This window comes from Pocillopora verrucosa, chromosome 1 (genome assembly GCF_036669915.1).
Source record: "Pocillopora verrucosa isolate sample1 chromosome 1, ASM3666991v2, whole genome shotgun sequence".
Lineage (NCBI taxonomy): Eukaryota > Metazoa > Cnidaria > Anthozoa > Scleractinia > Pocilloporidae > Pocillopora > Pocillopora verrucosa.
This window is the reverse complement of record NC_089312.1, coordinates 13286239-13310991: the sequence shown is the minus strand read 5'-3', so window position 1 is coordinate 13310991 and position 24753 is coordinate 13286239. Positions and strand designations below refer to the sequence as shown.

General features: G+C 37.9%; 1 protein-coding gene across 10 annotated transcripts; it reads left to right on the top strand.

The window, feature by feature from the left end:
- The first annotated feature begins 236 nt into the window (after positions 1-236).
- On the top strand, positions 237-24505 carry LOC131786253 (solute carrier organic anion transporter family member 4A1). 10 transcript variants are annotated; one of them, XM_066165170.1, is made up of 12 exons: positions 264-279; positions 794-859; positions 8014-8069; positions 8745-8866; positions 17042-17237; positions 17698-18263; positions 18555-18918; positions 19262-19478; positions 19959-20130; positions 20676-20851; positions 21407-21621; positions 21917-24505. In XM_066165170.1, exons 5-12 carry the CDS (start codon positions 17102-17104, stop codon positions 22270-22272), a joined length of 2202 nt encoding a protein of 733 aa, XP_066021267.1. In that variant the 5' UTR covers positions 264-279; positions 794-859; positions 8014-8069; positions 8745-8866; positions 17042-17101; the 3' UTR covers positions 22273-24505. The 10 variants fall into 10 exon arrangements, with proteins under 10 accessions (XP_058959254.1, XP_066021267.1, XP_066021265.1 ...); XM_066165168.1 differs by lacking the exon at positions 264-279 and adding an exon at positions 307-433; XM_066165176.1 differs by lacking the exons at positions 264-279; positions 8014-8069 and adding exons at positions 307-433; positions 5799-5916.
- The last annotated feature ends 248 nt before the right edge of the window (positions 24506-24753 follow it).

Here is a 24753-nt window from a genome sequence, read left to right as displayed (position 1 = left end):
AGTGTTATATATATATCTCCAATTGGTGACCCGCTACCTCGTGGCTGGGAAGAGGGCACAGCTTTTTTAAATTATTTTTTGTACTGTTAAGTAATGCTTGATCTGTAACTAACATCTCAAGACGGAAACTTTGAGATCCGTGCGGAGGAATTGCACGTTGTTATTGAAATTGCGTGAAGTGTTATCGCTACCGCTTAATGTTTACTTAAAATGCGGGCTCATGTTTAAGAGGATTGAAAAACTCGTGACAGCGTCACAGACGGAAGCAAAGGCAGTGAGGTTCGTTATTTTTCTTTCGCTCCTTGGGCTGAAAGGGTTGCGAACGTCTTCTGATTTCTTTAACTTTGCTTTTTTATCTAAAATCCGTGCAACTGTTTGATCCAGAGCTCTTACATGTGGGTTCAGTTTCCGATATGCTCTCTCTTTGTGAAGGGTATTTATCTAAAACGTAATGATTTTAGGCTATTTTATCTTGGATCAAGTTAAGCGAGTATTTAGCAAGTTCTGCATACTCACTCTAAGGCTTAAAGCAATGTAATTTATACTAATCTCGGCTATAGACCTTTTGTTTCAAAAGTCAAGCGAAATTTTGCAAAATTTGACCGGCAAAAGACGAGAAGCTTATGTTGTTACGTTAGAACTTCATCTTCCGGTGGATATTTCAAGTAGTTGTGTAACGTTCTCAGTTACTTTAATTGGTAAATGTTACGTAGAAAGTGCCCATGGTACTTCTGATTGCATTCCGTTTTTTTTCTTCAGTTATTTTAATTCATTTTTTGCACTTTCTTGCCAGAGAGTGTCAGGGTGATAGATGCCTTCGCATAAAGGACGATTTAACACTCAGTAGGAATTTCTGAGGGTAAGTAAACATTCTCAAATTGTTCTCAGGATAGTTATGCGATCTTGGGATGGGATTGCAGTGATCAGACTCCATCAGGATTTTATTTTATATGTTTTTTTCCTTTCTGTGCTTTACTTAATTACGTTCTGCTAATCTCGACCACCGAGGTAGCGGTTTTCGCTTTAAAACGAGTTGACGAGTCAATTATTATGGTGTCAAAATGAACCCTTTGAACATGACCTTGCGTACGTAATTGTTTAAAAAATTCTCCTCGATCATATGATTTCCTCGTGCTATTTGGAGAAGCGTACTTGAAAAGTTTCAGAACGTGATGCAATGTAAATGAAATGAATGCCTTTTAATGATTAGATAATTAATATTTCGTGCTTGCTACGTACGTTTCGAGCATCTAGTGTTTTGAAAGATGGCTACGCTTATGATTACTGTAGAGTTTGGGAATGTGTCAAATACTTAAGCATCAACGCAGTTGTTAAACGAGAATTTCCTGATCCTCTTAGACTGTGGGTATGAATTTCACTTTTGATACAAATATGTACATGTATAAATTTGTCACTGTTCTATCAGTTCTTGGAAGGCTGTATGTGAGATGTCGATTTGCAGTTCATAACACCGTAGCTGATATGTCCAGTAGAACCCTGCCTAACGGCCACCTCAATAATTCGATCACATTGTTATTATGGCCACTTTTTCCGGCCTAGGAAAGCTGCCGTATGTTTTCTTGCAAAAAACCCTTGTTAATGCGGTCATCTGTCAATACAGCCAATGGCCACATTTTAAAACCCCTTACAGTAGAATCCATTCATAATTTCACCTACTTAATATGGCCACTAGCATTTAATTTATATAACCAAAACGCCTGTTACACGTCAATTTCATTGATCTCTGTCATTTACTAAGCAATTAAAGCCACTTTATTTAGAAAGAAGCAATACTCTTCCTGTTTTCATTATCAACATGATAAAGGAATAAATCTTGGAGCTAAAATCTGCTTAGGCAACTTGAGAAGTGATTAAGACATTTTTTTTTTTTTTGACCCACTGGTGATGGTAATAAAAGGGAAGCTTTGGGATTTTTGGTTTCGCGGTTTTGGCTATTTTTTTAGATCCGTTTTTTGGTTTTGTGCCAAAAAACTACGGTTTCTCAATTTTGGTTTTCATTGCAGTTTGTGGATTTTCTATTTTTTAGCATTTGGTTTTCAGTTTTCACAAAAAATATTAACTGGTTTTCGGATTTGATATCCAATGTGGTTTTTGGTTTTTCCCATTTGACCTTTTTGGGTTCCGGTTTCTCTTCAATCTGAGCAGCAATTACAAACCTCCACTGATCTCGAATAGCAGCTAAACATAAATGTTATAGAGAAGAATGACAAACCAATTGAAATATCACAGGGATCCCTAGGTAGCCTACATGTAGCCGTACCCTGCCCCCTCAAGGTGGGGGGGAGGGAAGGATATGGCTAAGCACGAAACATTGCTAGGGTTTCTTTATCAATGCCACCTCAAAGTTGGTGACCAAGTTACAGGCCACATGTGACTGATTAATTCAACATTCCAATAGAATCTCCAAATTTTCAGGTCTTAGTTCGCAATTGGAAATGTTAGATTAGGGATTTTCGATGAAACTTTATCAGAGCTATGGCTTTTTGTGACTGCAAAATTGCAATCCTTTAGAGGACTTTTGTGCGAACTTCCTTAATTTAGCTAGGCTCCATTACCAGCTGCTGAGTCTGCAGAGACCACGTTCAAGGTCCTCGAGAGAGCAGCTCCTAATTTAAGCAGATACTAGAACATATGAATGCCAAGTCCATGGCATTCATAAATCCTCAATAATTCATTAGTATGCTCCACTTGTCACCATTGTATCAGGTCGATCAGGGTTTTAATAACCAGGATGTGAAAATGTATTGCTTTTGACAGTTTTTATGCAGTTTTCGGTTTTGATCGAATTTTTTTCAGTTTTGCGGTTTTGGATGATTTTTCCTATGGTTTTGTAGTTTCTAATAGGCCCCAATGCCCCCCTCTAGTCACAGGATTCCACTGTATATTCAGCGATTAAAAACAATCTGATGAATGATTGATGGCTAGTCCAGGTTGGAAAAATATTAGGAAAAAAATGTAGACTTTGAAGTGAAGATAATTAGGATTTCTTCTTGCTGGTATATGTCTTAGATTTAAAGGATCGTAACAGCTTTTTAGTTTGGGACTTACTGTTATCACATGCATTTTCTCATCTTGATTGCCCAGTAGTTCTCAGATGATCTGACCATGCTTTGAAAATTTGCTAAGTGGTAATTCTTTTGAAATTAAACCAACCAGCAAATTGATAATACTAGAACTGTTTCTGTAATTTTGCCATGCCATAATTTCAAGGGCAAGAAAATTTTCTCATTGCTATCATAGCACTATAGCTGACTCTATATATATATATAATTATATATATATATAGGGAGTCTGCAAGTCAATTTTCGCGTGGAACAGGGCTCAATATGTTGAAGCAGAGCGGAATAAATATTTTAAGAGGAAAAAAGGATGCAACTACATTTTCCCAACAAGCCTGTTTCGTGAATCGCTTGACTCTTCAGTGAAGCGATTCACGAAACAGGCTTGTCGGGAAAATGTAGTTGCATCCTTTTTTCCTCTTAAAATATTTATATATGTATATATTTAATAGCCCATAAACCCCTAAGAGTGACTAGCATTTAGGATATCACCCTTGATTTGCACATTAAGGTCACAAGAGTAAAGGGAATGATTACCAACCAAAAGAACCTCATGATTGTTAAACAAGTCTCCTTTTCAGCACATTAGGAAATGTATAGAGAACAGTACGGAGAATATGTATACTGATACTAGGATTTATAGAGTTAAAAAAGGTTCTAAAAGTTGGTTCCAGTCCTTGGATTTCTTCTATACTTATCACGGCACAAATACGCTAGCACAGGGGTTTGCTTTCATAATCAGAGTTACTCAGCAAATGGTTCAAAACCAGGAGGAACATTCGATCCTGTCATCCGCTCATCTGGTGAAAGTAACCTGGAAATAAAAGTAATGTTGTTGGTTTTAGTGACTGATGTTTTGAGGACATGAGGGGAAGTCATCATCTGCATTAAGTTACTTGACTCTGGTTATGACTTCTGCTCAGGTTGTGGGAACATCCACCACTGCTACCATCAACAATCCTTTTTCAGGACTCCTCTCCCAGACAATCAGACTATGTCATCAGTCAGACTATGGTCACCATTATTTACAGCTTGTTTTCACAAAAACTGTGGTAAAAAAAATGTGGGAAGTGAAGTCCTTACTACTTTCATTTGTGGGAATTTGGAATATGTGATACTTTCATCACAGAACACTGTAATTTTCTATGAATTTAAGAGCGTCATGTTTTCCTGTAAAACACTTGTGTCTATACAGTAGGTTGATATAGGTAAATCAAGGATTTCACTGTGTGGTTAACCTTCTTGAGATATCCAGCCTTTGCAGTCAGTATTATACATAGTCAACACTTGTTTTTTTTATCAATATCAACTTTACTCGAATTTAGCCTCTTCAAATTCCTGAAATTCACCCTAACTGGTGCTCATACATTAATTACATTTTTCTTCAATTGTTGCTTGAGAAAAAACGACCCATGTTGATCTTTGTTGTGTTGTTAAAAAATCTTTAGCTAAAAATACTTACGGATGAGTTATTGCCTTTTTGGTAAATCTATTGTTGAGATTACATAGTAGTGTCTGGGATCAAAATTTTTAGAGTTTTGAGTTGGAAACAATACCTTCTGTTTGTTTTCTGGTTTATACGAATGATTTTCATTGACCGGCTGGGTCATGTATATTGTTAGTTATCATATCTTGTCTTGTTGTGTTTAATTTAACAAGGAAACAATGAGAATTTGAATGGAGAGAATGAAACCTAAGACAAAGTAAGCCCGTTTCTATTACATGAAGTAAGACGCACGTTTCAAATGATAAGTTTTTGTGTGCAAATTCATAAGTGGGTTGTGGAGTACAACTTGCCATTGACTTCTTACTATGGAGTCGCATACCGTGACAATTCATGGGTTTTGTTTGGACGGACGGTTGAACGTCGGTTTGGACGGATTTACTAGGTGAAGGCGAGTTTTACAACCAACCTACCAGAAAACTCGTGTGATCGACGATAAAAAAATTGCATCTTTTTGTTAAAATAATTTTAGATAGGAACGTTCTTTAAAGAAAAGGAAAGACGTGTTAAAGAAAAGGGGAAGAAAATTCACTTTTAGTTTTTTATGTGGGAGGTTTGTCATTAATTCCTTAATTGCTTGGCTCGTGTCCAAACATCGTGAACGTAAGAATCTTTCATCAATCAATGTTTTGTGCCCATGTAAATGAGTTTTTACCATTTTGCACCTTATGAAACAACACAAAATTATCTTGAGAAGATACGTAGTGTTTTTGTGTTACAAGATTTTTGATGGATGGATTTGATTAAGGCTTTGGTAAATTTTGTGTCTCAAAACTACTTCCGATGGAAAGCGCATGGCATGTGTTTCGGTATAAGAACCTAATTGAAACAGATATGTCTCAGTGTAACTGAAGAGAAGAAAAGGTTATAAATGAATTATCCTCAGCAAGAAGTTGTACAGTGGGTTCTTGTCATTTGAGCTCGGCTTGCACTTAATACGAAAAGTTTTTGACATCGCTAGCGGGAACCCAAAAATGAGAAACCGCAACCAGATGGAACAAACATTTGTTTTTTTTCCGGTTTGGATCAATCAGGATCTTATCACTCGAAGGAAAAAAAGGAAAGAGAAGAGAACAAAAAGGCGTTTTAAGTTCATAAAGTACTTACTGTTAGTTGTATCTGTGCTGTGTTAAGTTTTGGTCTACTTGTATAATGTTGTGCTACTTTGACAGTTTCCCTCTTCAGTGAGTAATGTTTAATTTATCTTTTGTTAGACGAAGAAGCTCTACTGAAACTGTACTAAAATCCCCCCGAAATTCTTATCGAAAAGAGTTAACACTGCGGAGGGAAATTTGTTTGAAACGTGAGATCTAAATGTGACTAGCTACATAGGTAAGTGTTACGTGATGCGCGATGTGTGGTGTGCAAAAGTTTGGTTACTACTGTACTCAAGTGAGGGGTGGAACAGCAGTTCTAGTAATAAAAAAAGGGGCAGGTTCCCTGAACATACCTTTACAATGAAAGAGAGTTACACAGTAAAAGGAGACTATTGGGGTAGCATGATTTTGATTAATAGTACAATTGGTGGAGGATTTTTTTAAGCTCGCGACCTCTTTTAGATTTTGATCTCAAGTAATAAAGCTCTGACTAGAAATTGAAGACGCTTCGTTTGAAGTTCCATTAATTTTAGATACTCCCTAAGTTACGCCGTAATTGAAATTTATAAGTTAGCTTTTGCTCTCCGAGAAAAATGGCTAACCGCTTTGTGTTGGCTTAACTCCTGAGTCGGACGTTCAACGTGTAAAAAGTAGACCAATCACTTTTGCAGAGAGATTTTATTTACAATTGAAAGTAACTCGTTTGCTTATCATAATGCAGTTCGTTGAATGGCTTTCGTTTTTGATTACCTTCGACCCCTTTTACAAACACTTAAAGTCGTGTAGGGTTCGTAATAGACTTCTCGTTAAGGTTTGTTGTTATTATATCCGCTCGAAGCTATGGTTGGCTCGCGGCTTTTTGCTTTCAGCAAAATGTTTGTTTTGAATAATAGATGACTTGTACCTGTTGAGAGTCGATGAAAGACTTGCTTGCAATTGGTGTCGACGGTGGAGGGTTATTTTCCTTGCTTCCGGAAATAGGAAGGGAACGATCTAAAGGGTAATTAATTAACAAAGCCAGGGAGTAGTGCACATTGGTCTTCGTAGTGGTGTTTTGTGACCTACAATATCGTGGAACTTTTCAAGCGTTGTTGCGGTTAGACGAAATCTTCGTGAAAAAGTTACGGCGAAAGAGACTTGAAGCAGGTATCGAAATCAATTTCCCTAAAATTCTTGGCCTTTCCATACTCATGCTCAGGATTTTGAGCCTTTACCTGCTTACATTAAGTACCGTTCTGTAATTTAGCGGTTTAAGCAGATGGAAGTGTCTGAAATTTTTAAGGTAATTTCGACAGATAAAGTGAAAGTAATTTCGCTAATAGCTACATGTGTGCGAGATTCTTCAAGGTCCAAGTGTGAAAAATTTCTCGTCAAAATAGTTCTTTTTACTCGAAATGTTTTTTGATGCGATTTGTTATCTCGTTGCTTTGCTCGTGTATGCTGTTGTGTTCGTTGTTCTCAATATCATCAACGTATATTTGCCGCACCTTCACGTTGAAAGGAGTTAGCTTTAGCCGATCGCTTAACAGATAATCCGGCCGATGGTAGTCATGCAAACACATGCAAGGACCTGCGTTTCAAGGAATGATTGTTCGTATCAAGAGCTAAATTTACACGCCGCTGTTTTGGAGTGCTTTATCGGTTTTTGTGTTTAGGTTGACTCAGTCACTAAGTAGGATCGAGAGCAAGTTCTTTCAATACATCTCGAAACCATCCTCGTCTTTTTTATCGTTTCATCTTGGTTTTTTTTTTTCAACCACTAGTTCTGTTTGTCTAGGTGCGAAACCTTACTACTCCGTCCGCCTTCATATTGCTAGGTAAGCGAGCTACCATCCCACGCGATGGATGAACATCCCTGGGTTACTCAGATGGCACAACTTTTTTTTTAAAGAGCATAATAAGTATGCAGTATTCCTATGATGTTGCAGTGTAAATGAAAGTTTTTGGGAGGAAACCGCTTATGAGTGATTAATTGAGAACATGGAAATCACCGAAACCAAAACTGATTGAGCGAAGTACATTGATTAAGAATACGTTTTCCTCGGGGGAACTCTGTGTTCTGGTGACGGGATGAGTCAGGCGCTCTTATAAAAATGGTGAGGGAGGTTTTAGGAGCGGCAGTACGAGCAACTACGAGCACCAAGGGTGCGAGTCTCTGGGGAGGTCGGCAGGTATCTCCTTCCGAAAAATCTCTTATATATTTAGCTCTAAAATACCATTCCTTGCCTTTTTTAGATCATGGTTAATAGAAAATGGACAAAGATCCCAAAATTCGACTTCAAAAGAGGTTTTTTATTTCTTTGTACCGCTATAACTTTTTCCTTTTGCGCAGGTTGACACGGAATAATCAGCAAAGCAATCAGTCGCCTAAATTCCTGGATACTTAAAGTGAGGGCTTGTGTAAACTTGCATTAACTGAGCTAGTTTTCAGTTTATTTAATTAGTTTATCGTTCATTGTTCGTTTTTGATGTGTTATTACTGTTTTTTTGTTGGGCTTTGAACTTCAGCTTTGAACTGAATTTCGTTTTTGGTATTTTGTTCCGTATTAGATTTCGAAATCAAACCAATGATAAGAACTCTGTCAAACCCGCTGCCGATGCTTTTAGATGATATTGTTTTTGAATAACCAGTAAACAGCACTTGAGCGTACACGCACGCGAGCAAGAATTAATGTTGCTTACACGTGTTCACCCACCTAACAAGTTCACGACGGCCAACATAACCCCTTTGTTTGTACTATGACTTTTTGTGAAGATTATTTTTTTGTACTGTCTGGCGTCACCCTGCCAACTGACTTGGTTGGTGTGGAATTCACGATAAACATTCACCCAAATATGAACAGCAGGCTATATCCACAAATGACCATAGTTACCCATGTTGGTACCGTTTTACAATATATGTCGAGATTGGAGCTGGATTTTTGTCGACAAAATATTTTGTTTTCACATTGAGTGCTTCTTCAGTTGTCAGGGATGTGAAATGTTTAAAAAGTGTAGTTACACGCTAAATTCAACAAACTAGTGCCCGCACTTGACAATTGTGAATGTTTGTGTTTCACGCAGGTTTTTGACTTGACAAGTGATCCAAATTCTCGCTGTGTCATTCAGTAAAGAAGCCTTCAAGAAGTTGCACTTTCATCCAGCACCCATTTGGCGCGCCTGTCGTTTTCATTGTGGTTGTAGAGGTAAGTTGGTCAATGAAAAATAAATATTTCCTCTGTTTATCAATTGTCTAAGAGAGTAACTTTAAAGGGCATTTACAGTTTTTTAAGCTCGCCAGGGGAATGTTCCTGCCATCGCGAGCTTGTCCCTGTCATTCAACTGTCTTCAAGATACAGCCATCATTGACGTTAGAGAAACGTGAGAAAAGCACCCTCTCAAAAGAAAAGAGTAGAGTTATGTTGTTCATCAATTTGAATTACTAAAGCAGATATCATTCTGCAATACAACTATTCCCCTGATCAATGATCCGTTGGGACTCTTTGCAACGAATACACACCGTTATTTCATAACCAACCATGTATGTGATAATGTAAGGGCGAATAATGTCATTCATGTTATTGTGGTAAATCATGTGCGATTCGTAAAAAAATGTACGTTTAGTGTTACAAAATATCATTTCACCAAATTTATTAGTGGAAAGTATAGCTTCCTGGTTTGACTGTTAGAAACACTCGTTACTGACACTCGAATTCATCGTTAATGCGAAGAATGGAATCTAAAGCTATCCTTATTGTTCATTGGAGTAGAAATTACCTTTACCTTGCAAGAAACATGTGGGATGAGAAAAGAAGGTCCGCCCAACTTTTTTCATCGTACTTCACCAGCCCCCCTCCCCTGGGGGCCTCTTGCTCCCTTCTCCCCTCCCTCCCCTCCCTCGACATGTACATATTACACATCTGATATTCATTTTTGCCAGCGTAACTCTTGAAAGTTCCTAAATGATTGAAATTGGCTCTCAACTACTAATGTTAGGTCCTTTGTAAGGTAGTGAAAAATAGAGAAAATCAAATATATATTTAAGAAATTGTATTTCATGTTTTTTTTAATAAACGCTGGCTAACTTGTGCGCAATCCATGGGTTCTGTTTTGAAAAAAACATTGGGTCACCGCGAGACTTTTCCGCGATATAGTTTGGTTTTCTACTCCTTATGTGGACTTAATCATCGCGTTTAATCGATTGGAAGAGAAGCAAGCATGGACACAATAAGTAATGACGGACACAATAAGTAATGACGAACACAACCCTCCTCCGATCTTATTTGACAAGTACAAAAGATACAAAGGAGCAGCCTCGCGCATCACCCACATGAACTTTAAAATGTTTTACCTTACTCTTTGCTAATCAGATCATAGCGATTAACACGCCAATATCGAGTTATCACATCAAACTGTTGTCTGTAAGTTTTAGTCAAATTTAGGAAGCTGATTTCAATGAAGGCAGACGAAACTTCCGTTGTCTTTTGATAATTGCTTCGGTATTGTTTTCAAGCCTAATTGAAAAAAGGCAAAGCGAAATGATCACACCGGTGTTAGCAGCTGTGTCGCAGATTTGACATGTTGTAAAATTGATTGTATGCGGTTTTACCTCAACTTCTGTTCGCGGCGTTACGGTTTTAGTCGCTAATAATCCGCTGTGTGCAACGATGGAGTATCTTCGTCTAGAAGTAGTTTTTTCATCAAAGAGGTATGAGATAAGGATAATTTAGACTTCCAAGGTTGTAGTTTTGGATTCGTTGAGGAACAGTTAGAACTTTTCATGTGCGCGACCGCCGCTAACTTTTTTTCTTCTTATTAACTGAACCGCGATCTGACAGTCTTTTACTGAAACTTTCCTTAAACACACTCGAGCTGTCGTAAGATTTATATCTTTCTTATTGATATATCGAATTGATTTCCAGTGCATATCGAACAATTGTGTTTTCGTTTACCACGTTGTAATGGAACAATGTGATTGAAGCGAAGTTATCGAGCAAAAGAAGCGTTCTCGCTGTTTATAAATTACATTTATTTCATGTGACGGTTGGAATAACAATTTGTGTCTTTTTCATTTCCCGTAACCGAAAACTTATGTCGCTCCCTGCCGTCCGTAAAATTGTTATTGCAGAGTAAACTGGCCGCATTTCTAACGAACCTAAGTTTTTTTTTTTTTAATCTTTTTTTATCACATATCGAAAGTTGCTCGCCCAGTCGAGTTTTCCTTTAAATGTTGTAGGGAATTTGAGATTACAGATCTATGGTAAACAATGAGAGTTTCGCGAAATAAATGTACCTTATGTAATTCAGTTGGTGTTATGCAATTTTGTGATTTCATTATAATGTGGAGCTAATTTCATTCGTGAGACAGATGCACAGCTAATAAAATTCGTATTTTTTTGTCAATTCGGCGGACAGTTGCATGGTATTCTCGAGGAAATGAGGTTTACTCTTGCAGCTTGATCCACATTCATATATTTCTTAGGACAGTATTGAAGCTATGGACTGATTCAAACGACTTGTTTTCTTTTATGAAAGTTTTTTTCTTATTAAAAGGTCTTATTGTCGGAGCTGGTGTTCATCGTAATTTCCGATTATCAATCGTATTGAACTCGTCCCAGTTCGGACGAAGTCGGTACTGTACGGGTCGCCATGTTATGCGAAGACCTACTTGACAGTTTCCTCTCGTTGCCAACGGTTTAGTCTTAATTACGACAATACAATGAATACATGTCGTCTCTCAGAATCATCTGGAAGTAAGTTGTTCACTGGCGAATGAACGTTTCTCGATAGTACACCCTTAAAGTGTTGTAAAAATTCATTTGTTAATTCGCTTTAAAGTGGTGATTCACTCGCTAAGGTAGGGTGTTGGTATCATTTTTTCTTTTTTTAGCGTGTTTGAGGAGATTTTGGCTATGTAAACTAAACTTTTTCCTTAGATGATTTACGCACGTGCAACTTCTGCTCTCGAGGTTTTATTAGGCGCAACTTATCAAGAATATTTTCATGCTACTTGAGCGCGCTTTAATTTTTAAAGTACTTACATGTAGCTATAGTCACGAAACATTATGAAACGCGACGGCTCGTATTGGCCGCGATTATCAAAAAAATTTTATCTGTTTTGAGGATTATTCTGAAAAATGCGATGACATAGAAAGACGGGTGAAGATTACATAAAAAACGGCCAAGTGTACAGTAGCTGAAGGTATAGCATAGTAGAATAAGTTATTGTTTACTAACATCAGTGACATTTAATAATATCGACGGTGAATAGTAAGAAAGACAAAGAAGTTAATACTTAGCGAAGCTACGCGGTATTTGGATAAGTTGAAGACAGTATTTGAGTTTGTTATTGGGCTTTCTTCCCAGAATGTCAAATGTAATCGATCAAAAATTCTAATAACCGGTAAGGATTGAAACAGCGTAATTAAAATCTCAGAAGAAAAAAAATTGTTTAATGCAAAGGAAAAACTACCGTGATGATAAACTTGGGTACGGAAATTTATATGGTTCAGGAACGGACATTTAAAACAGGAAGTTACATACTGTACTCATATAAGTTGAGTAGTTATCTGTGAATTGTGTGATGGAAAGCTAGAGCTAATGGATTGGTGATGAATCTGCATGGCATGTTCACGCGAACAGGCAGGACACTTTTAAATTTTAGTGCCTTGATGGTGATGCTGCTTTGAATTTGGACTCTTGCATACGCATTGGCAAAAATCTTTGTAAGATATGCTTAGTGGCTCTGACCTTGTTGATTTTCTTTCTAAACAGCAATCATTTCGTAACCGGGTGGCGGTAGTCATGTCATCATAGGCAGGTGCTCTACTGCCTTTTATCTCTTATAATAGATTCGAATGATTCCCGGCTTCAGTTAGTCATTTGGGGTAATATACATGCATAAGAGAAGTAATTATCTCCAAGCGCAAGGTAACTGTCGATTTAGTGGCTACTCGTCTTAACTAGAGTTTTGAATTAAGCTATCTCAAATTTGGTAAATGCAGTTTTTCCCTTTTTGTTTACAGTAAGGTTGGATATGAGGATACCTTTGTGTTTCCTAGTTTGAAAAAAAAGAGTGCAGTGTACCCTCTATAGAATTAATTTAAAAGTTTTTTCCATTTGAAATTGTGTATTTGACCATAACAACATTGTTTCTTCAAGTAGCCTCTGCTTGCTAATCTAAATGTGAAATTGTTATTATTTAGACATCATTTAGGTAATCAGTTCATTACTAAAAGTTAGTCATCCAGCTATCTGTAAAAACCACCGAAAATTTGTCATGTATTGACATATTGTGGCTGTCATTTTTGATCTTACCAAGGACTGTTCGTTTTACAGCTATCTACAGTATCATTGAACCAAACAGCTGAACATGTTTCCTAGTTAGTCAAACGTGAATGTCACTAGCTGATTTTGTTTATCGGTAATAAAGAAGAAATGTCTCTGTGGTCTGTGACAGGTTCCCTTTTGATGATTGTTTCACCTTCATGCCTGCAATTTTTAAATTGCCATTATTAATATTGTCGAATTATTAACTTTCTCTGCTGGGCTGGCCGGATTCAGCTTTGTTATTACGCGCTTTGTTTCGCTGATCAGCAAGCTGTTTTATTTCCGCGTTGGAGAACGTAGTTTTGTTATGAGAAGTATTTGCTTGTACTGACCACAGTGTGAAGGATGTTTCAAGTCATATACTTTACTGCTATTAAGACCAACTGGAATCAATTATTTACTGTAGTTTTTACACGAAGGGAATGCATAAGAAGTATTTTTCGCGCACCTTATTGATATCATCAATACAGGGTGTGCCCTTTTTAGAGTTTCTCTATGGTTTCTTTGCAGTCACAGAATAATACGAATAAATGATAACTGATAGCAACTGTATTATTTCTTAATTTTTTTTCTTGATGCTCTGACAAAGTGCTTACAAATATTCACTCCTCTGCTCCATAAACTTTCATGAACAGCGGTCACTTACGTTTGATGCATTAGGCAATTTCTATGCACTTTTCCTCGTGCATAGTTTTTCCCAAATGCATCTTTTAGCGATTTTTGTAAAATTTTTTCAACAGGCGAGTATGATTTATTCAGAACATGTAATATTTATCAAGGTTGCCTTGTTGCATTATTACAAAAATTATCGTTATTAGGAATCCCAGTTATGTTTCTTTTTCAATGTCGTGAATGGTTGTTTTACTCAAGAAGTTTAGGTAGATTTGACCGTACGTTATTGTTCATTTTTATCTCTAAATCAAACGATGGAACTGATCTGTAAATTTATGGTTGAACTAGGCCTCTGTGCCTTCGAAAAAACTCTTTGGAAAATTTATAGGGGCTTGAGAGCTTGATAAAATTTATGCTTTCCTCTTAAACTCAGGCTTTGCCTGACAATATTTTTGTCAACATATTGTGTGAAACATTGTCACCCAAAGGGGCGAGCAAAAGCGGAATCGATTTAGCTAATTCCTCTCGTACATGAGTTTCAGCTGATATTAACTTGGGTAGAACTGAAACTGAAGAAATTGCAGTCAAAACCAAACAGCAAATCACCTCTGAACAGGCTGTCATTGCTATGGTTACAAAGGGCAGGTGTTAGGCAAGTGTTTCTGATTGGCTCATTAGACGTGATGTGCTCTCTGATTGGCTGACGTATTGTGCTCTAGGTTATAACAACTTTCGGTAAGAAAAGTTTGAGTTTCATTTACTTTTTATTGATGATTTTCCTCGAATGTGGAAGAAACGAGGCTTGAGGTATAATTAATCGTTGGAGTAAGTGCCGAAGCTGCAAGAGGACAAATCCTGAATGTTACTGATATCGAAAGCGCACATCGCTTTTCATGTCCTTGTGATCCACAAATATCACATCGTAGTTGCTTCTTAATTCTGTAGAACTCTGAATTTGAAGTTCATTCATTTTCCTTTGGGACAATTGCACATGAATTAATATTTAGAAAGAGAAGAGATGGTGAAAGAGATGCGAACTACAAATCATTTAAAGCTAAATTTTCAAGATGCTTTTTAAAGTAAGCATGTAATGTAATCAGTTTGTTTTTGAGGTTTAAGAATTATCGTGACGTCATACCATCATTTAAACAGATCCAAGCACACGAATTGATTAGCCAATAACAGCACTCGTTGTTTCGCAATATGGTATGTTATGGAGGAATTTCCAATGAGAGTGTTTTTAGAATTATTTAATGAACCAATTCGTGAATAAGCCAACACAACGACATAGTTTCGTGAACTTGTCTTGTTTTCGAAGCGAGAAGTTTGTTTCATCTTATCAGTATATCTAGATTTTCGTTTGATTTTTCTAAACTTGACTAGTAGTTATAAATGCACCTCCTGAGCCGGTAACCCACTGTTTGTATTCTTCGAATAACAATATACATAAAGTTTTGATATTATCCCAGCAATACAGCTGGTGTTGTTTTTGTGTATGGTCCATTAGTAAGCCCGCTTTTCTGATAGATTTTACTCGTTATGATGAGGAAAGCTCTGTCAGAGTGCGTTTAGCTTCGACTGGAAGTTTCTGAAAGGTGAGATTTCAACTTTGAATATTCAAAGAATAGTTATTAGAAATCAAACATTCGCGAAACAGTTTATTGAACGTTGAACTTCGTTAGGTTTGATGAGGGAAACGAGTAAAGCAAGAGCTCGGTGTATTTGTTGTTGCATTAGTAGCCTTGAAATGCGGACGTCGCGAAAACCTTCCAAGAGACTCCTGACTGTGCAAAAATTCGAATGATCATGGTACGTGTCAATGTAGAAGATAACCTTGTAAGAATTATCGGTGGATTGGTAATCAGTTGAAATGGTTCTCTTTTCTTGACAAACAATTGAGTTTAAAAATCGAATAGGCGAACAACTGCGGAGAGCGCAGGTGAATCCAGAGACAATCAATTTCGCAACAAAATTTGAAAAAAACAACTGCAGGTAAATGTTTGAGGGAATTCCTTTGTATTTAAGATGAATGCTTTCATCAGATCGGAATTTAGCTGGTATAGTTTACAGGATTTTGCTCTGAAAGTATGCACCAATTTACATTTGCAAGACAAGTTACGTTCTTCTTTTCCCGTAATTCACCAAACATTGTTTATCAGAAAAATACAATCCAAATCATTAGTTGTCAACGGCGATGTTTCCCTTGTTTGCAATTCCTAATCAGTCGTTTTCAGGTTTTGATGTTTTTAACAACCTGTTTCCGAACTGCGGTCCACTCATTTTGTCTTCTCTAGTAATTATTTCGATAAGCTTCACATCTTTTAAAAAAATGGGAACTAGGTAAGTCTGAAATTACGAGCTGGTGAATTTGATTCAGTTTGTGATCGGTAAAACTTCTTTAGACAACGTCGATCTTGCAATAATTCTGTTTGAAAGCACTTTCACTGATTGCATGTATTTAGTGGAATTATTCTAATGAAATTAGCCGTCTAGACAAGATAATCATGTAGCGCACACGAAGACTGGTGCATGGAGACAATATTTTCCTCTCGCCTTAAAGTCCAGGTTCCATTCGGAATTAGGAGAGACTGGCAGATTTGTTGTCAAGAACAGGTATTAATTGTGGGAAGGGGAATTTCCGTAAGCCAAATTTCCGGATTACTATGTCTTAGTAGGAAATTCCACCGGCTGTCCTTGCGTAAGTAATATTATTTGCTCGATTTTTATATGCTTCATCCAGATTTTCCCAATTTTTATCTTTGTGTAAACGCACGGTAAACCCTCTTAATATACAGTGTAATTCATGGTTTTATCTACAAACCAATCACCAGCTTGTGTGGTCGAGGGAGATAAGTTTTCTGCTTCTGTCGAGAGCGGAATTTCCCGATACAGTGACTTTTAGAAAGGTCTGTGACCGGAGATCATGCAAATTGTGAGCTAAAAATTTGCTTTAGTAATTTCTTAGTTTGGAATAAGCACGTTTCAAACCATCCTTTCGCTTTGTTGTTTTTCTAACATAAATTGTCTTCTTGCCAAAACGATGATCTCGCCATGAGGAAATCAATGGTGTGGATTTGTTGTAGGCTCATAGAAATCACTTACAAGTATTTCCCTTGTATTCTGACGATGGTACGGACTAATGCACGCAGGTTAAGCAATAGTTTGCAAATATTACAAAAATGGGGAAAATTCGAACAGTGTTGTGTGCTTTAAAGCTTTTTTTTGACCCTTGAGGCTGTTTCAGTATGCGTGCTATTTCATAAATAGGGAAAATGAAAGGAGTGCTCATCGTTTTGCTTAATATGCATGAATTTTAGGTAGGCGTTGGCAAACGAAAAGTTCCGTGCGCTGTTCAAGCAAACGTTTGGAGTAAGTTTTGTTCCATGTAATTTTCAGTCTGTAGTATTTTGCATTGATATTATGATTTCTCTTCCCCTCAGGGCCATGTTTTTCTCCTTAACGTTGACATATAAGCGGTAAATTCTATCATTTTTCTGAATATGGAAGCTGACGAAGTGAAGCCTGACGAGAGAGCTTTATTGTGCGGCTGGAGATCGTTTAGGCCTAAAGTTCTTCAAAGACTCAACACACCAAAATGGTTTCTTGTGTTTCTCACCATATACTCCTTCATGCAAGGTAAGACAACTCTTCTCAAGAAATGTTCCTAATTTTGTTCTTGTTTACTGTTTTTACTTTTTATGGTGTAATCTCCTTTAGATTGAACTGATTGTTTCAGATTGTTGTTGGGACTATTTGATCCTTATTATGCTAACGAACCACTTCAAATTTGAAATCATAGTGGTGGCTACTGTTGAGGAATAAATTTGAAGTCCGTGACGACAGCTCGTTGCTTACCTGTCGGTTTTGATATTTTGGGGAAAGAATTGCTGTCAGATAGATCATTCTTTACGCAGAGGAGCACCTAGGTATTTGAGTATGAGTTGCACCAGGCAAGCGTCCCTTTTGAGGGAAAAAGATTGTTCTTTCGTTTTTAAACACTTTGTGAACTGAGCTGGACTTTTTACTTTCCAAAAATCTGATGATAATAAATAAAAATTTTGATGGAAGTCAAAATATACTTGTTGTGTCGTTCTAGGTATGATTGCGACAGGTCTAACGGCTGCTGGTCTTACTTCGCTGGAAAAGAGATTCAAACTAACCAGCAAGCAGAGTGGTATGATTGTTGCAGCAAATGACGTCTCCGCACTGATTCTTATCATCTTCATTAGTTACTTCGGAGGTCACAGGAACAAAGCCCGCTGGCTGGGCATAGGAGCACTGGTAACTAGTCTGGGATGTTTGATGTTCGCCTTACCTCACATCCTTGTAGGCAAGTACACCCCTCTTAAAGTTGAGACGAGTGGAAGCGAACAAACGTGTTGGTTCAATAGTACCAAGATCCCTAAAGATGACACTGTGTGCGCTGAAGCCAAAGGTTATACAGCTTGGAAGTATATGCTGGTGTTTGTCGGGGCGAAGCTTCTTTTAGGGGCAGGAACCACCCCTTTGTTTACACTTGGTCCGGCTTATATTGACGAGAATGTGAACCCAAAGGCGGCGCCCATGTATCTTGGGGTCTGGTTTATAGCAACTTTCTTTGGTCCTGGAATTGGTTACGTTGCGGGAGGGTCCCTTCTTAATGTGTGGGTGGACTTAATTCAGGTAAGGGAAAAATTGCTGTAAACCATTAAGCAGAAAGTCGTGACAAGATCAGTTATTGATAGTCCTATTCTTTATCAATCGTTTTTCTTGTTCTTTACTTCATATTTCTTTGTATAACTCCATATTTCACCTGTCGTCGCGCTGTCTATTCGATGGTATCATGACACAATGTCAACTTTAATATTTTTTACTTGTGGAAAGTACATAGACTCAAACATCTTGTTTAGATGCGCAATAATGGATACTTTATCTATAATCTGAAGGAATTTGTTCTCACTTTTGTTTCTCCAGCCTCCCGGAGTTGACTTGACGCCTGATGATCCTCGCTGGATTGGGGCCTGGTGGCTAGGGTACTTTTTCGGGGGTCTATTACTGTTGTGTACCTCTATAGCACTTCTTGGTTACCCAAGAGAGATGCCAGGAGCCCGTGAACAAAGATTGGCCGCCATCAGGGAAGGACTTTTACCGCCTCGCGACGAGCACATTCAAGGCAGACTGAAGGATATTTTACCAGCCACTAAAGCTATCCTTACAAACAAAGTGTTCATGTTCAATACTTGTGCATTTTGTTGTACAACTCTCATTGCAACAGGCTTGGGGCCGTTTGTCTCCAAGTTTATCCAGTCGCAGTTTGGGAAATCTTCCTCGACAGCAGGTGAGTGTAGAATACAGACGAACTCTCGGACAATTCTTAAGGATTAGTGTTTTGCGTGAGTTTATTTTTTTCTATTTTAAATGAAATCTTTGATTATTACAGCGAAAAGAGACTTGTGGAAAATTTGATGCTCTAAATGGATGAGTTTTATGGATTAGAGATGATTCGGTTTTATCAACTGAGTTGATAATGTAAATTGGCCACCAAGAAGAGTTTCAATGCTGACGTTTTGAACGTCAGTCGTTTGGCAGAGCGACGAGTATGACGGGGTACGGGAAATTAGTAAATTGTTTTCAGTGTAATAACCTCAGGTTGGATGAAAGTACAAATGTTTTTTCTGCAGGAATCCTGTCAGGTATTGTCATCATCCCAGGCACTGCCGGCGGTATATTCCTGGGCAGTTACCTGATCAAGAGAGTTGATGTGAGACGGTCGTGTAAGATAGCTGCCAAGTACTGCTTTATCTTTCAATTTATCGGTACCTGGGCTGTACTTACTTTTCTAATCCCCGGATGCAAGACGACACTGCTCGCTGGTATCAGTCATCCTTACAACAACAGGTGAACTAAAAGATATATATTCCTTCATACATTTGCTGTTAATAAGTCTTACGAATGAAGATTTGGGAAGAATCTGCTTCATGAGGGGTTTATGTTGTGGTAAATGTATGGTTTCCATTCCTACCACATCATTTGTTCAAAAATGTTTCACGTGTAACGAATTTTTACTTCATCGCTGCTTTCAATTTTTTAAAGGTTGAATAACGGAACTGCTTGGCTTGGCATTTCAAGAGTTTTGATAGTATTTTGGAAATTAGCTACATGGAACCGCTATTGCCATGTAGCCAACTGATTGGTTTCCCTTGTCCACATGGGTTTCAATTTTACTTGCGTGCACTAAGTAGGCCTCACTGAATGTGAAACTTGTAAGGATGGATGAATATGAAATCTTTCTGTCAGTTTGCTGGTCTACGTGATTATATTTGTTTTATTTTTGTTGTATTTCCCTCATTGAAGCATGTTGTTTCGTCCACCTTACAGAACTCTTGTGGATATAAACAAGTCTTCACCTTGTAACAACCTGTGTCACTGTAACAGCCTTGAGTATGACCCCGTGTGTGGAATCGATGAGGTGTCCTACTTCTCACCATGCCATGCTGGCTGCACTAAAAGTACTATTAACGAGGGATTGAAAAGAGTTACCGACAGAGAGGTAGCAACAACGTTAAAGTGACTCCTCACTTTGCACTGAAAATTCGTCGGAAACTTGGTAACTGACCGACCTGTGGATTGGGCCGGCCGGCTGGCTTGCCAGCTGACTTGATAGACTGACTGACTATTAACCTGCAGACGAACTAACCAGGCAGTTGACTGGCTCGCTGGCTGACCTGATAGACTGACTGACTGTTCACCAGCAGACAAACTTACCAGGCAGCTGTTTGGCTCGCCAGCTGACCTGACAGACTGACTGACTGTTGACCAGCGGACGAACTAACCAGGAAGCTGACTGGCTCGCAAGCTGACCTGACAGACTCATCGACTATTGACCAGATGACGAACTGGTCAGCCGGGTGGCTGGCTGATTAGCTTGCTGGTTGGTCTGTCGGACTGACTCCATACTGAGTGGTTCACTACTTAGCCGATTAACCGACAAACTGACCGATTAGCGGACCGATTAAGTGATTAGTGGTAACTGACAGACCAATAGATTTGTGTATGTAATGTTTTGATTGTTTGGTTTTCTCTGTTATGCTGCAGATGTATGAGAACTGCCGTTGTATTGCGCCTCAAGATAGGACCGTTCGGCATGGTTCTGCTCTACAGGGAACATGTGACCGAGACTGTAAGAATTTGATTCCATTTCTGTTCGGCGCTGTGGTGTTACTTACCTTCAATTTTATGAATGCCACGCCCAACAAAACTGTCGTGTTGAGGTGGGTACTTAAATGTTTTCATCGTGTCAAAAAGACATTTTCTATCTGTCGTCAATCAGAATAAAGATATTTCCCAACCAATCGTTGCAATTTCAGGTCATCTATGTTCTGTTTTCTTGAATGAAACAGTTGTCTTTATGATGAGGATCTCATCTTTTTCTTATTGGTTTATATTTAATCTGTATGTTTTTAGATCATATTTGTTTTATTTCTTATCTGTGTAGTAGCTTTTGTTGTTTTGATGTGATCTTCATCAAGCTTGCGTAATCACTGAGATCACGCATTTCGAAGCGGTCTCAAAACTTCTCGACGGACTGCTGACTTAAACTGGAATTACAACACACGAGAGGTTGCACATGGCCTTTGCAACAAACGGCAAAAGTTGAACTTTGTGTTGCTTGCACTTGAGTGTTACATTTTAAAAAACAAGCAAATTGAGCTGGAGTTCGATCTCGCCGTAATCGTCATGCTCAAACTCGTTAAAGTTGTAATTAGATTTCATTAGGTTGTCCAATAATATCTGCTAATAACTGCGAACTTTACATGTTATTTCAGATGCGTACCAGACAATCAACGGACATACGCTCTAGGTCTTCAATGGCTATTTCTGTGTATGTTTGGTTCCATGCCTGGTCCTGTATTATTCGGTGCATTTATTGACAAGACCTGTATCTTGTGGGAAGAGACGTGTAGCGGCAGAGGCAGCTGCCTGGAGTACAACAACGAACTTCTCAGCTATTTGTTGGTAGCAGCAGGCCTGTTCTTTCAGAGTGAGTCTGTATTCCTTCTTTGTCTGGGCTACCCACGTATCTGACATGCTTAATAAAGCCTGACGGTTAAAATAGCTCAACCTAATATCGCACTCTGATTCGATGCGTGCTGATGTACATCTTATCATGTGCAACAATCATGTGCAACACGCGTGCTGATGTACATCTTATCATGTGCAACACGTTTGCTGATGTACATCTTATCATGCACCGGGGTGATTATTCTCCAAAAAGCATTTTTTATTTCAAAAACACTATTTGTGAAGATGATTATAATTTGATCCGCTATTTGTAGTTCTCTCAACGGCTCTATACTTTGGTTCGTGGTTCTTCTGCAAGTCAAACGACCCTCTCACCCCCAATATACCAGATGTAGATGATCCAGCCTCGTCTCAAACTCGCCTCAGTCCTCCACAGACACCAGTGCCTGGTTTTGAATTCCGCCTACAGCGCCGAGCAGCTGGTCAGCAGACTCATCCAGAGGGAGAAGCTCTTGCAGAAGCTGATCGTGACAGAGAAAACTCATCCCCAGTTCCTGGCTTCGCACGGTATGAAGCTGATAATGACAGCGTGTTCCTATCATTTCGGAATGCAGGTGAAGAGAGCCAAAATAGTTTTCTCTCAATCGGTCAGATTGAGTCTTCGATTTGAGATAACGTGTTAAAACAGATACAAATTTTAGGTTGTATTTTCACATTGCAATTGATAAATTAGCACTCAAAGAAGAAATCCATCGATGTATGAAAAAAATAATTTCCTTACGTTTTCAGATTCTCGTACATCCTTCTTCTTACTATTTGTAAGATCTCAATTGTAAAAGTCAAATTTTTAGATCAAAAACAAGTCCACAAGATTCTCGCCAATTATCAAAACATATTTGAAGAAAGAAAAAAAACATGACGTTTTCTTGGCATTTTGTTCATCTACAGTAGCTTTATAACCGGTGCTTGGTCAAACGATGTTTGTTCATATCGAACTTACTAACCACCCGTTCTTTCAGGGGGTTTTGAAGGGAAACCCTCTTTTAGCTCACTTGGTTTCGAGTGAGGCCTAGGTATGGTAAATTAAAACAAATTATTCGTGTCATAAAAAGATTGTCCAACACGATCAATTTGATTTTAAATCGAATTAATTGGTCAATAACACTTAAAATGGTAAATAAAAATATTAGAAATTATTAGAAAGATAGAGTAATTATTATATTGATGTCGGTAGCACATCATGTATTTCGTTTTTTCAATTTTATATTTGTTACTTTAGTTATTGTTCTATTTTGAGGTTTTGTTATCTTGGTGGGATTGACAATCCGGTTTTGTACATTTACCTATCGCCTTTTTTTTAACAATGCTTATCATTAAAATTAAAACTTTCTCGATTGTGATTGGTTTAAAAAAACTCCTATTTTCCTCAAATTCACGTGCGGAAAGTTTGTTATTGGACAGTTCAATAAGCCAATCACATTCAAAGATGTAGATTAAATCAACCAATCCAAAGTTGTAGTTTGAACCTTGGTTTCAATCAGCTAAGAAACAGTATACAGAATCTAAACTGGAGCTTTCTCCAAAATGAAGAATTTTTTCCAATTTTAGGGCGACATTTAACAATTTATACTCTTTGGTCAGTTTTTCAATGCAAATTTTCCCTTTCTGTCATAACTTGGCTATTCTTCTATCTCGGAAATTGTAATTTTTATGATTAATTGGTAACAAGACTTCGCGTTGTCCAATTCAGTCTACAATCATACTCGTGATAAACAAATCGCACCCCCGCTGCGCGGCAGTCCGATATTGTTTTCACTAATATGATTACAGACCGAATTGATCTCCACTCAGTCCTATTGCTAATACATATTTACCAGTTTATTTTTGATACTAGTAACAGTTTAGGTTCAGATAGGTAAGTGAGGGTGTGTCAGTGAGGCGTGATATCTCAAGAGTGGTTATTTTTTTTCTAAAATCTCTTTTGGGTAGTATGGAGCATCATATTCACTGTTTTAATACATCAATACTGAGCTTTAAGATGATTTAAAGATCACTAAAGTGCGTTGAAATTCTTAAAATTTGGATTCAATTTCCTTCACCCCTAGGGCTCGTCAGGGGTTCTTGTGCTGGAAATAAACTTGATATTTTTGACGGTTAATTCAATAGGTGAAATGTTTTTCTACTGCTCTATCATTTGCATTTCGAGAACCGCAATTTGTGATTTCGTGGTTTTCTGTACATTTTTTTACTTTCCAATCTTTAAAGGACTTTCATTTACTTTGTAGAATTTGTCACTGTGTATAGAACCTATGGGAAAACATCGTACATTGCGATTTAGTGATTAATATGAAATTTTCTTGTATTTTAACCTTCATGTAAGCAATTTCAATAATATTGTTAACGAGTAAAGCACGAGCCTGCATTATTAGCGTGTGTTATTCACTGAAAAATGGTCCTTTCTCTGTGTTATCTTACTGGTCAAAAGTAACAGAGAATGTTCATAGTTTTTTTCTAGTTATGAGATTGTTTTTTTTCCTTGGATTTTTAATTTTTTAAAAACGCGCTCGTCGATAACGTGCTGGTTCACTGTTTTCATGGCCTAATCTTTCTGTCGTCTCTTTGAACTTCTGGCCTTTTAATTTTTTGTTTCACTTCGGGCTCTAAGTGTGAAATGCCGCTATCATGCCATTACTAAGGCTCGTGCTTTTCTTGAGTTCAAGTTTACTGGTTTACCTGAGGTTCAAGTCAGTGGTCTTGTATGAAGGGCATGCGCGCCGGCGCGTTGGGCCTCTCGGCCACTTGTCTTTTACACCTTTGCTACCAGGAAATGGCTCAAATTATTAGGTTTTTATTCAGTTGTTTTCTACAAGTTGATAAAATAAAAGTAAACTTCCCTACCAAGACATTCTAAGCTGTGTTTTTTGTGTGTATGTGAGTGCGTGCATGGGTGCATTAGTTAATGTAGCTCGTTTGATTTCTTGGGGATGGCAACGTTTCAGAGTTAATTAACCTACCAACAATTTGTGAGGGAGTTCTCCGTTGAGTATAACTAACTGTTTCTGGAACTAACACTTGGGAACACTCCGTCATGATTCTGCTTAGGTAATGATTCAATCTAAAAAGCTGGGAACCCTGTTAGCAGTCTGTTACG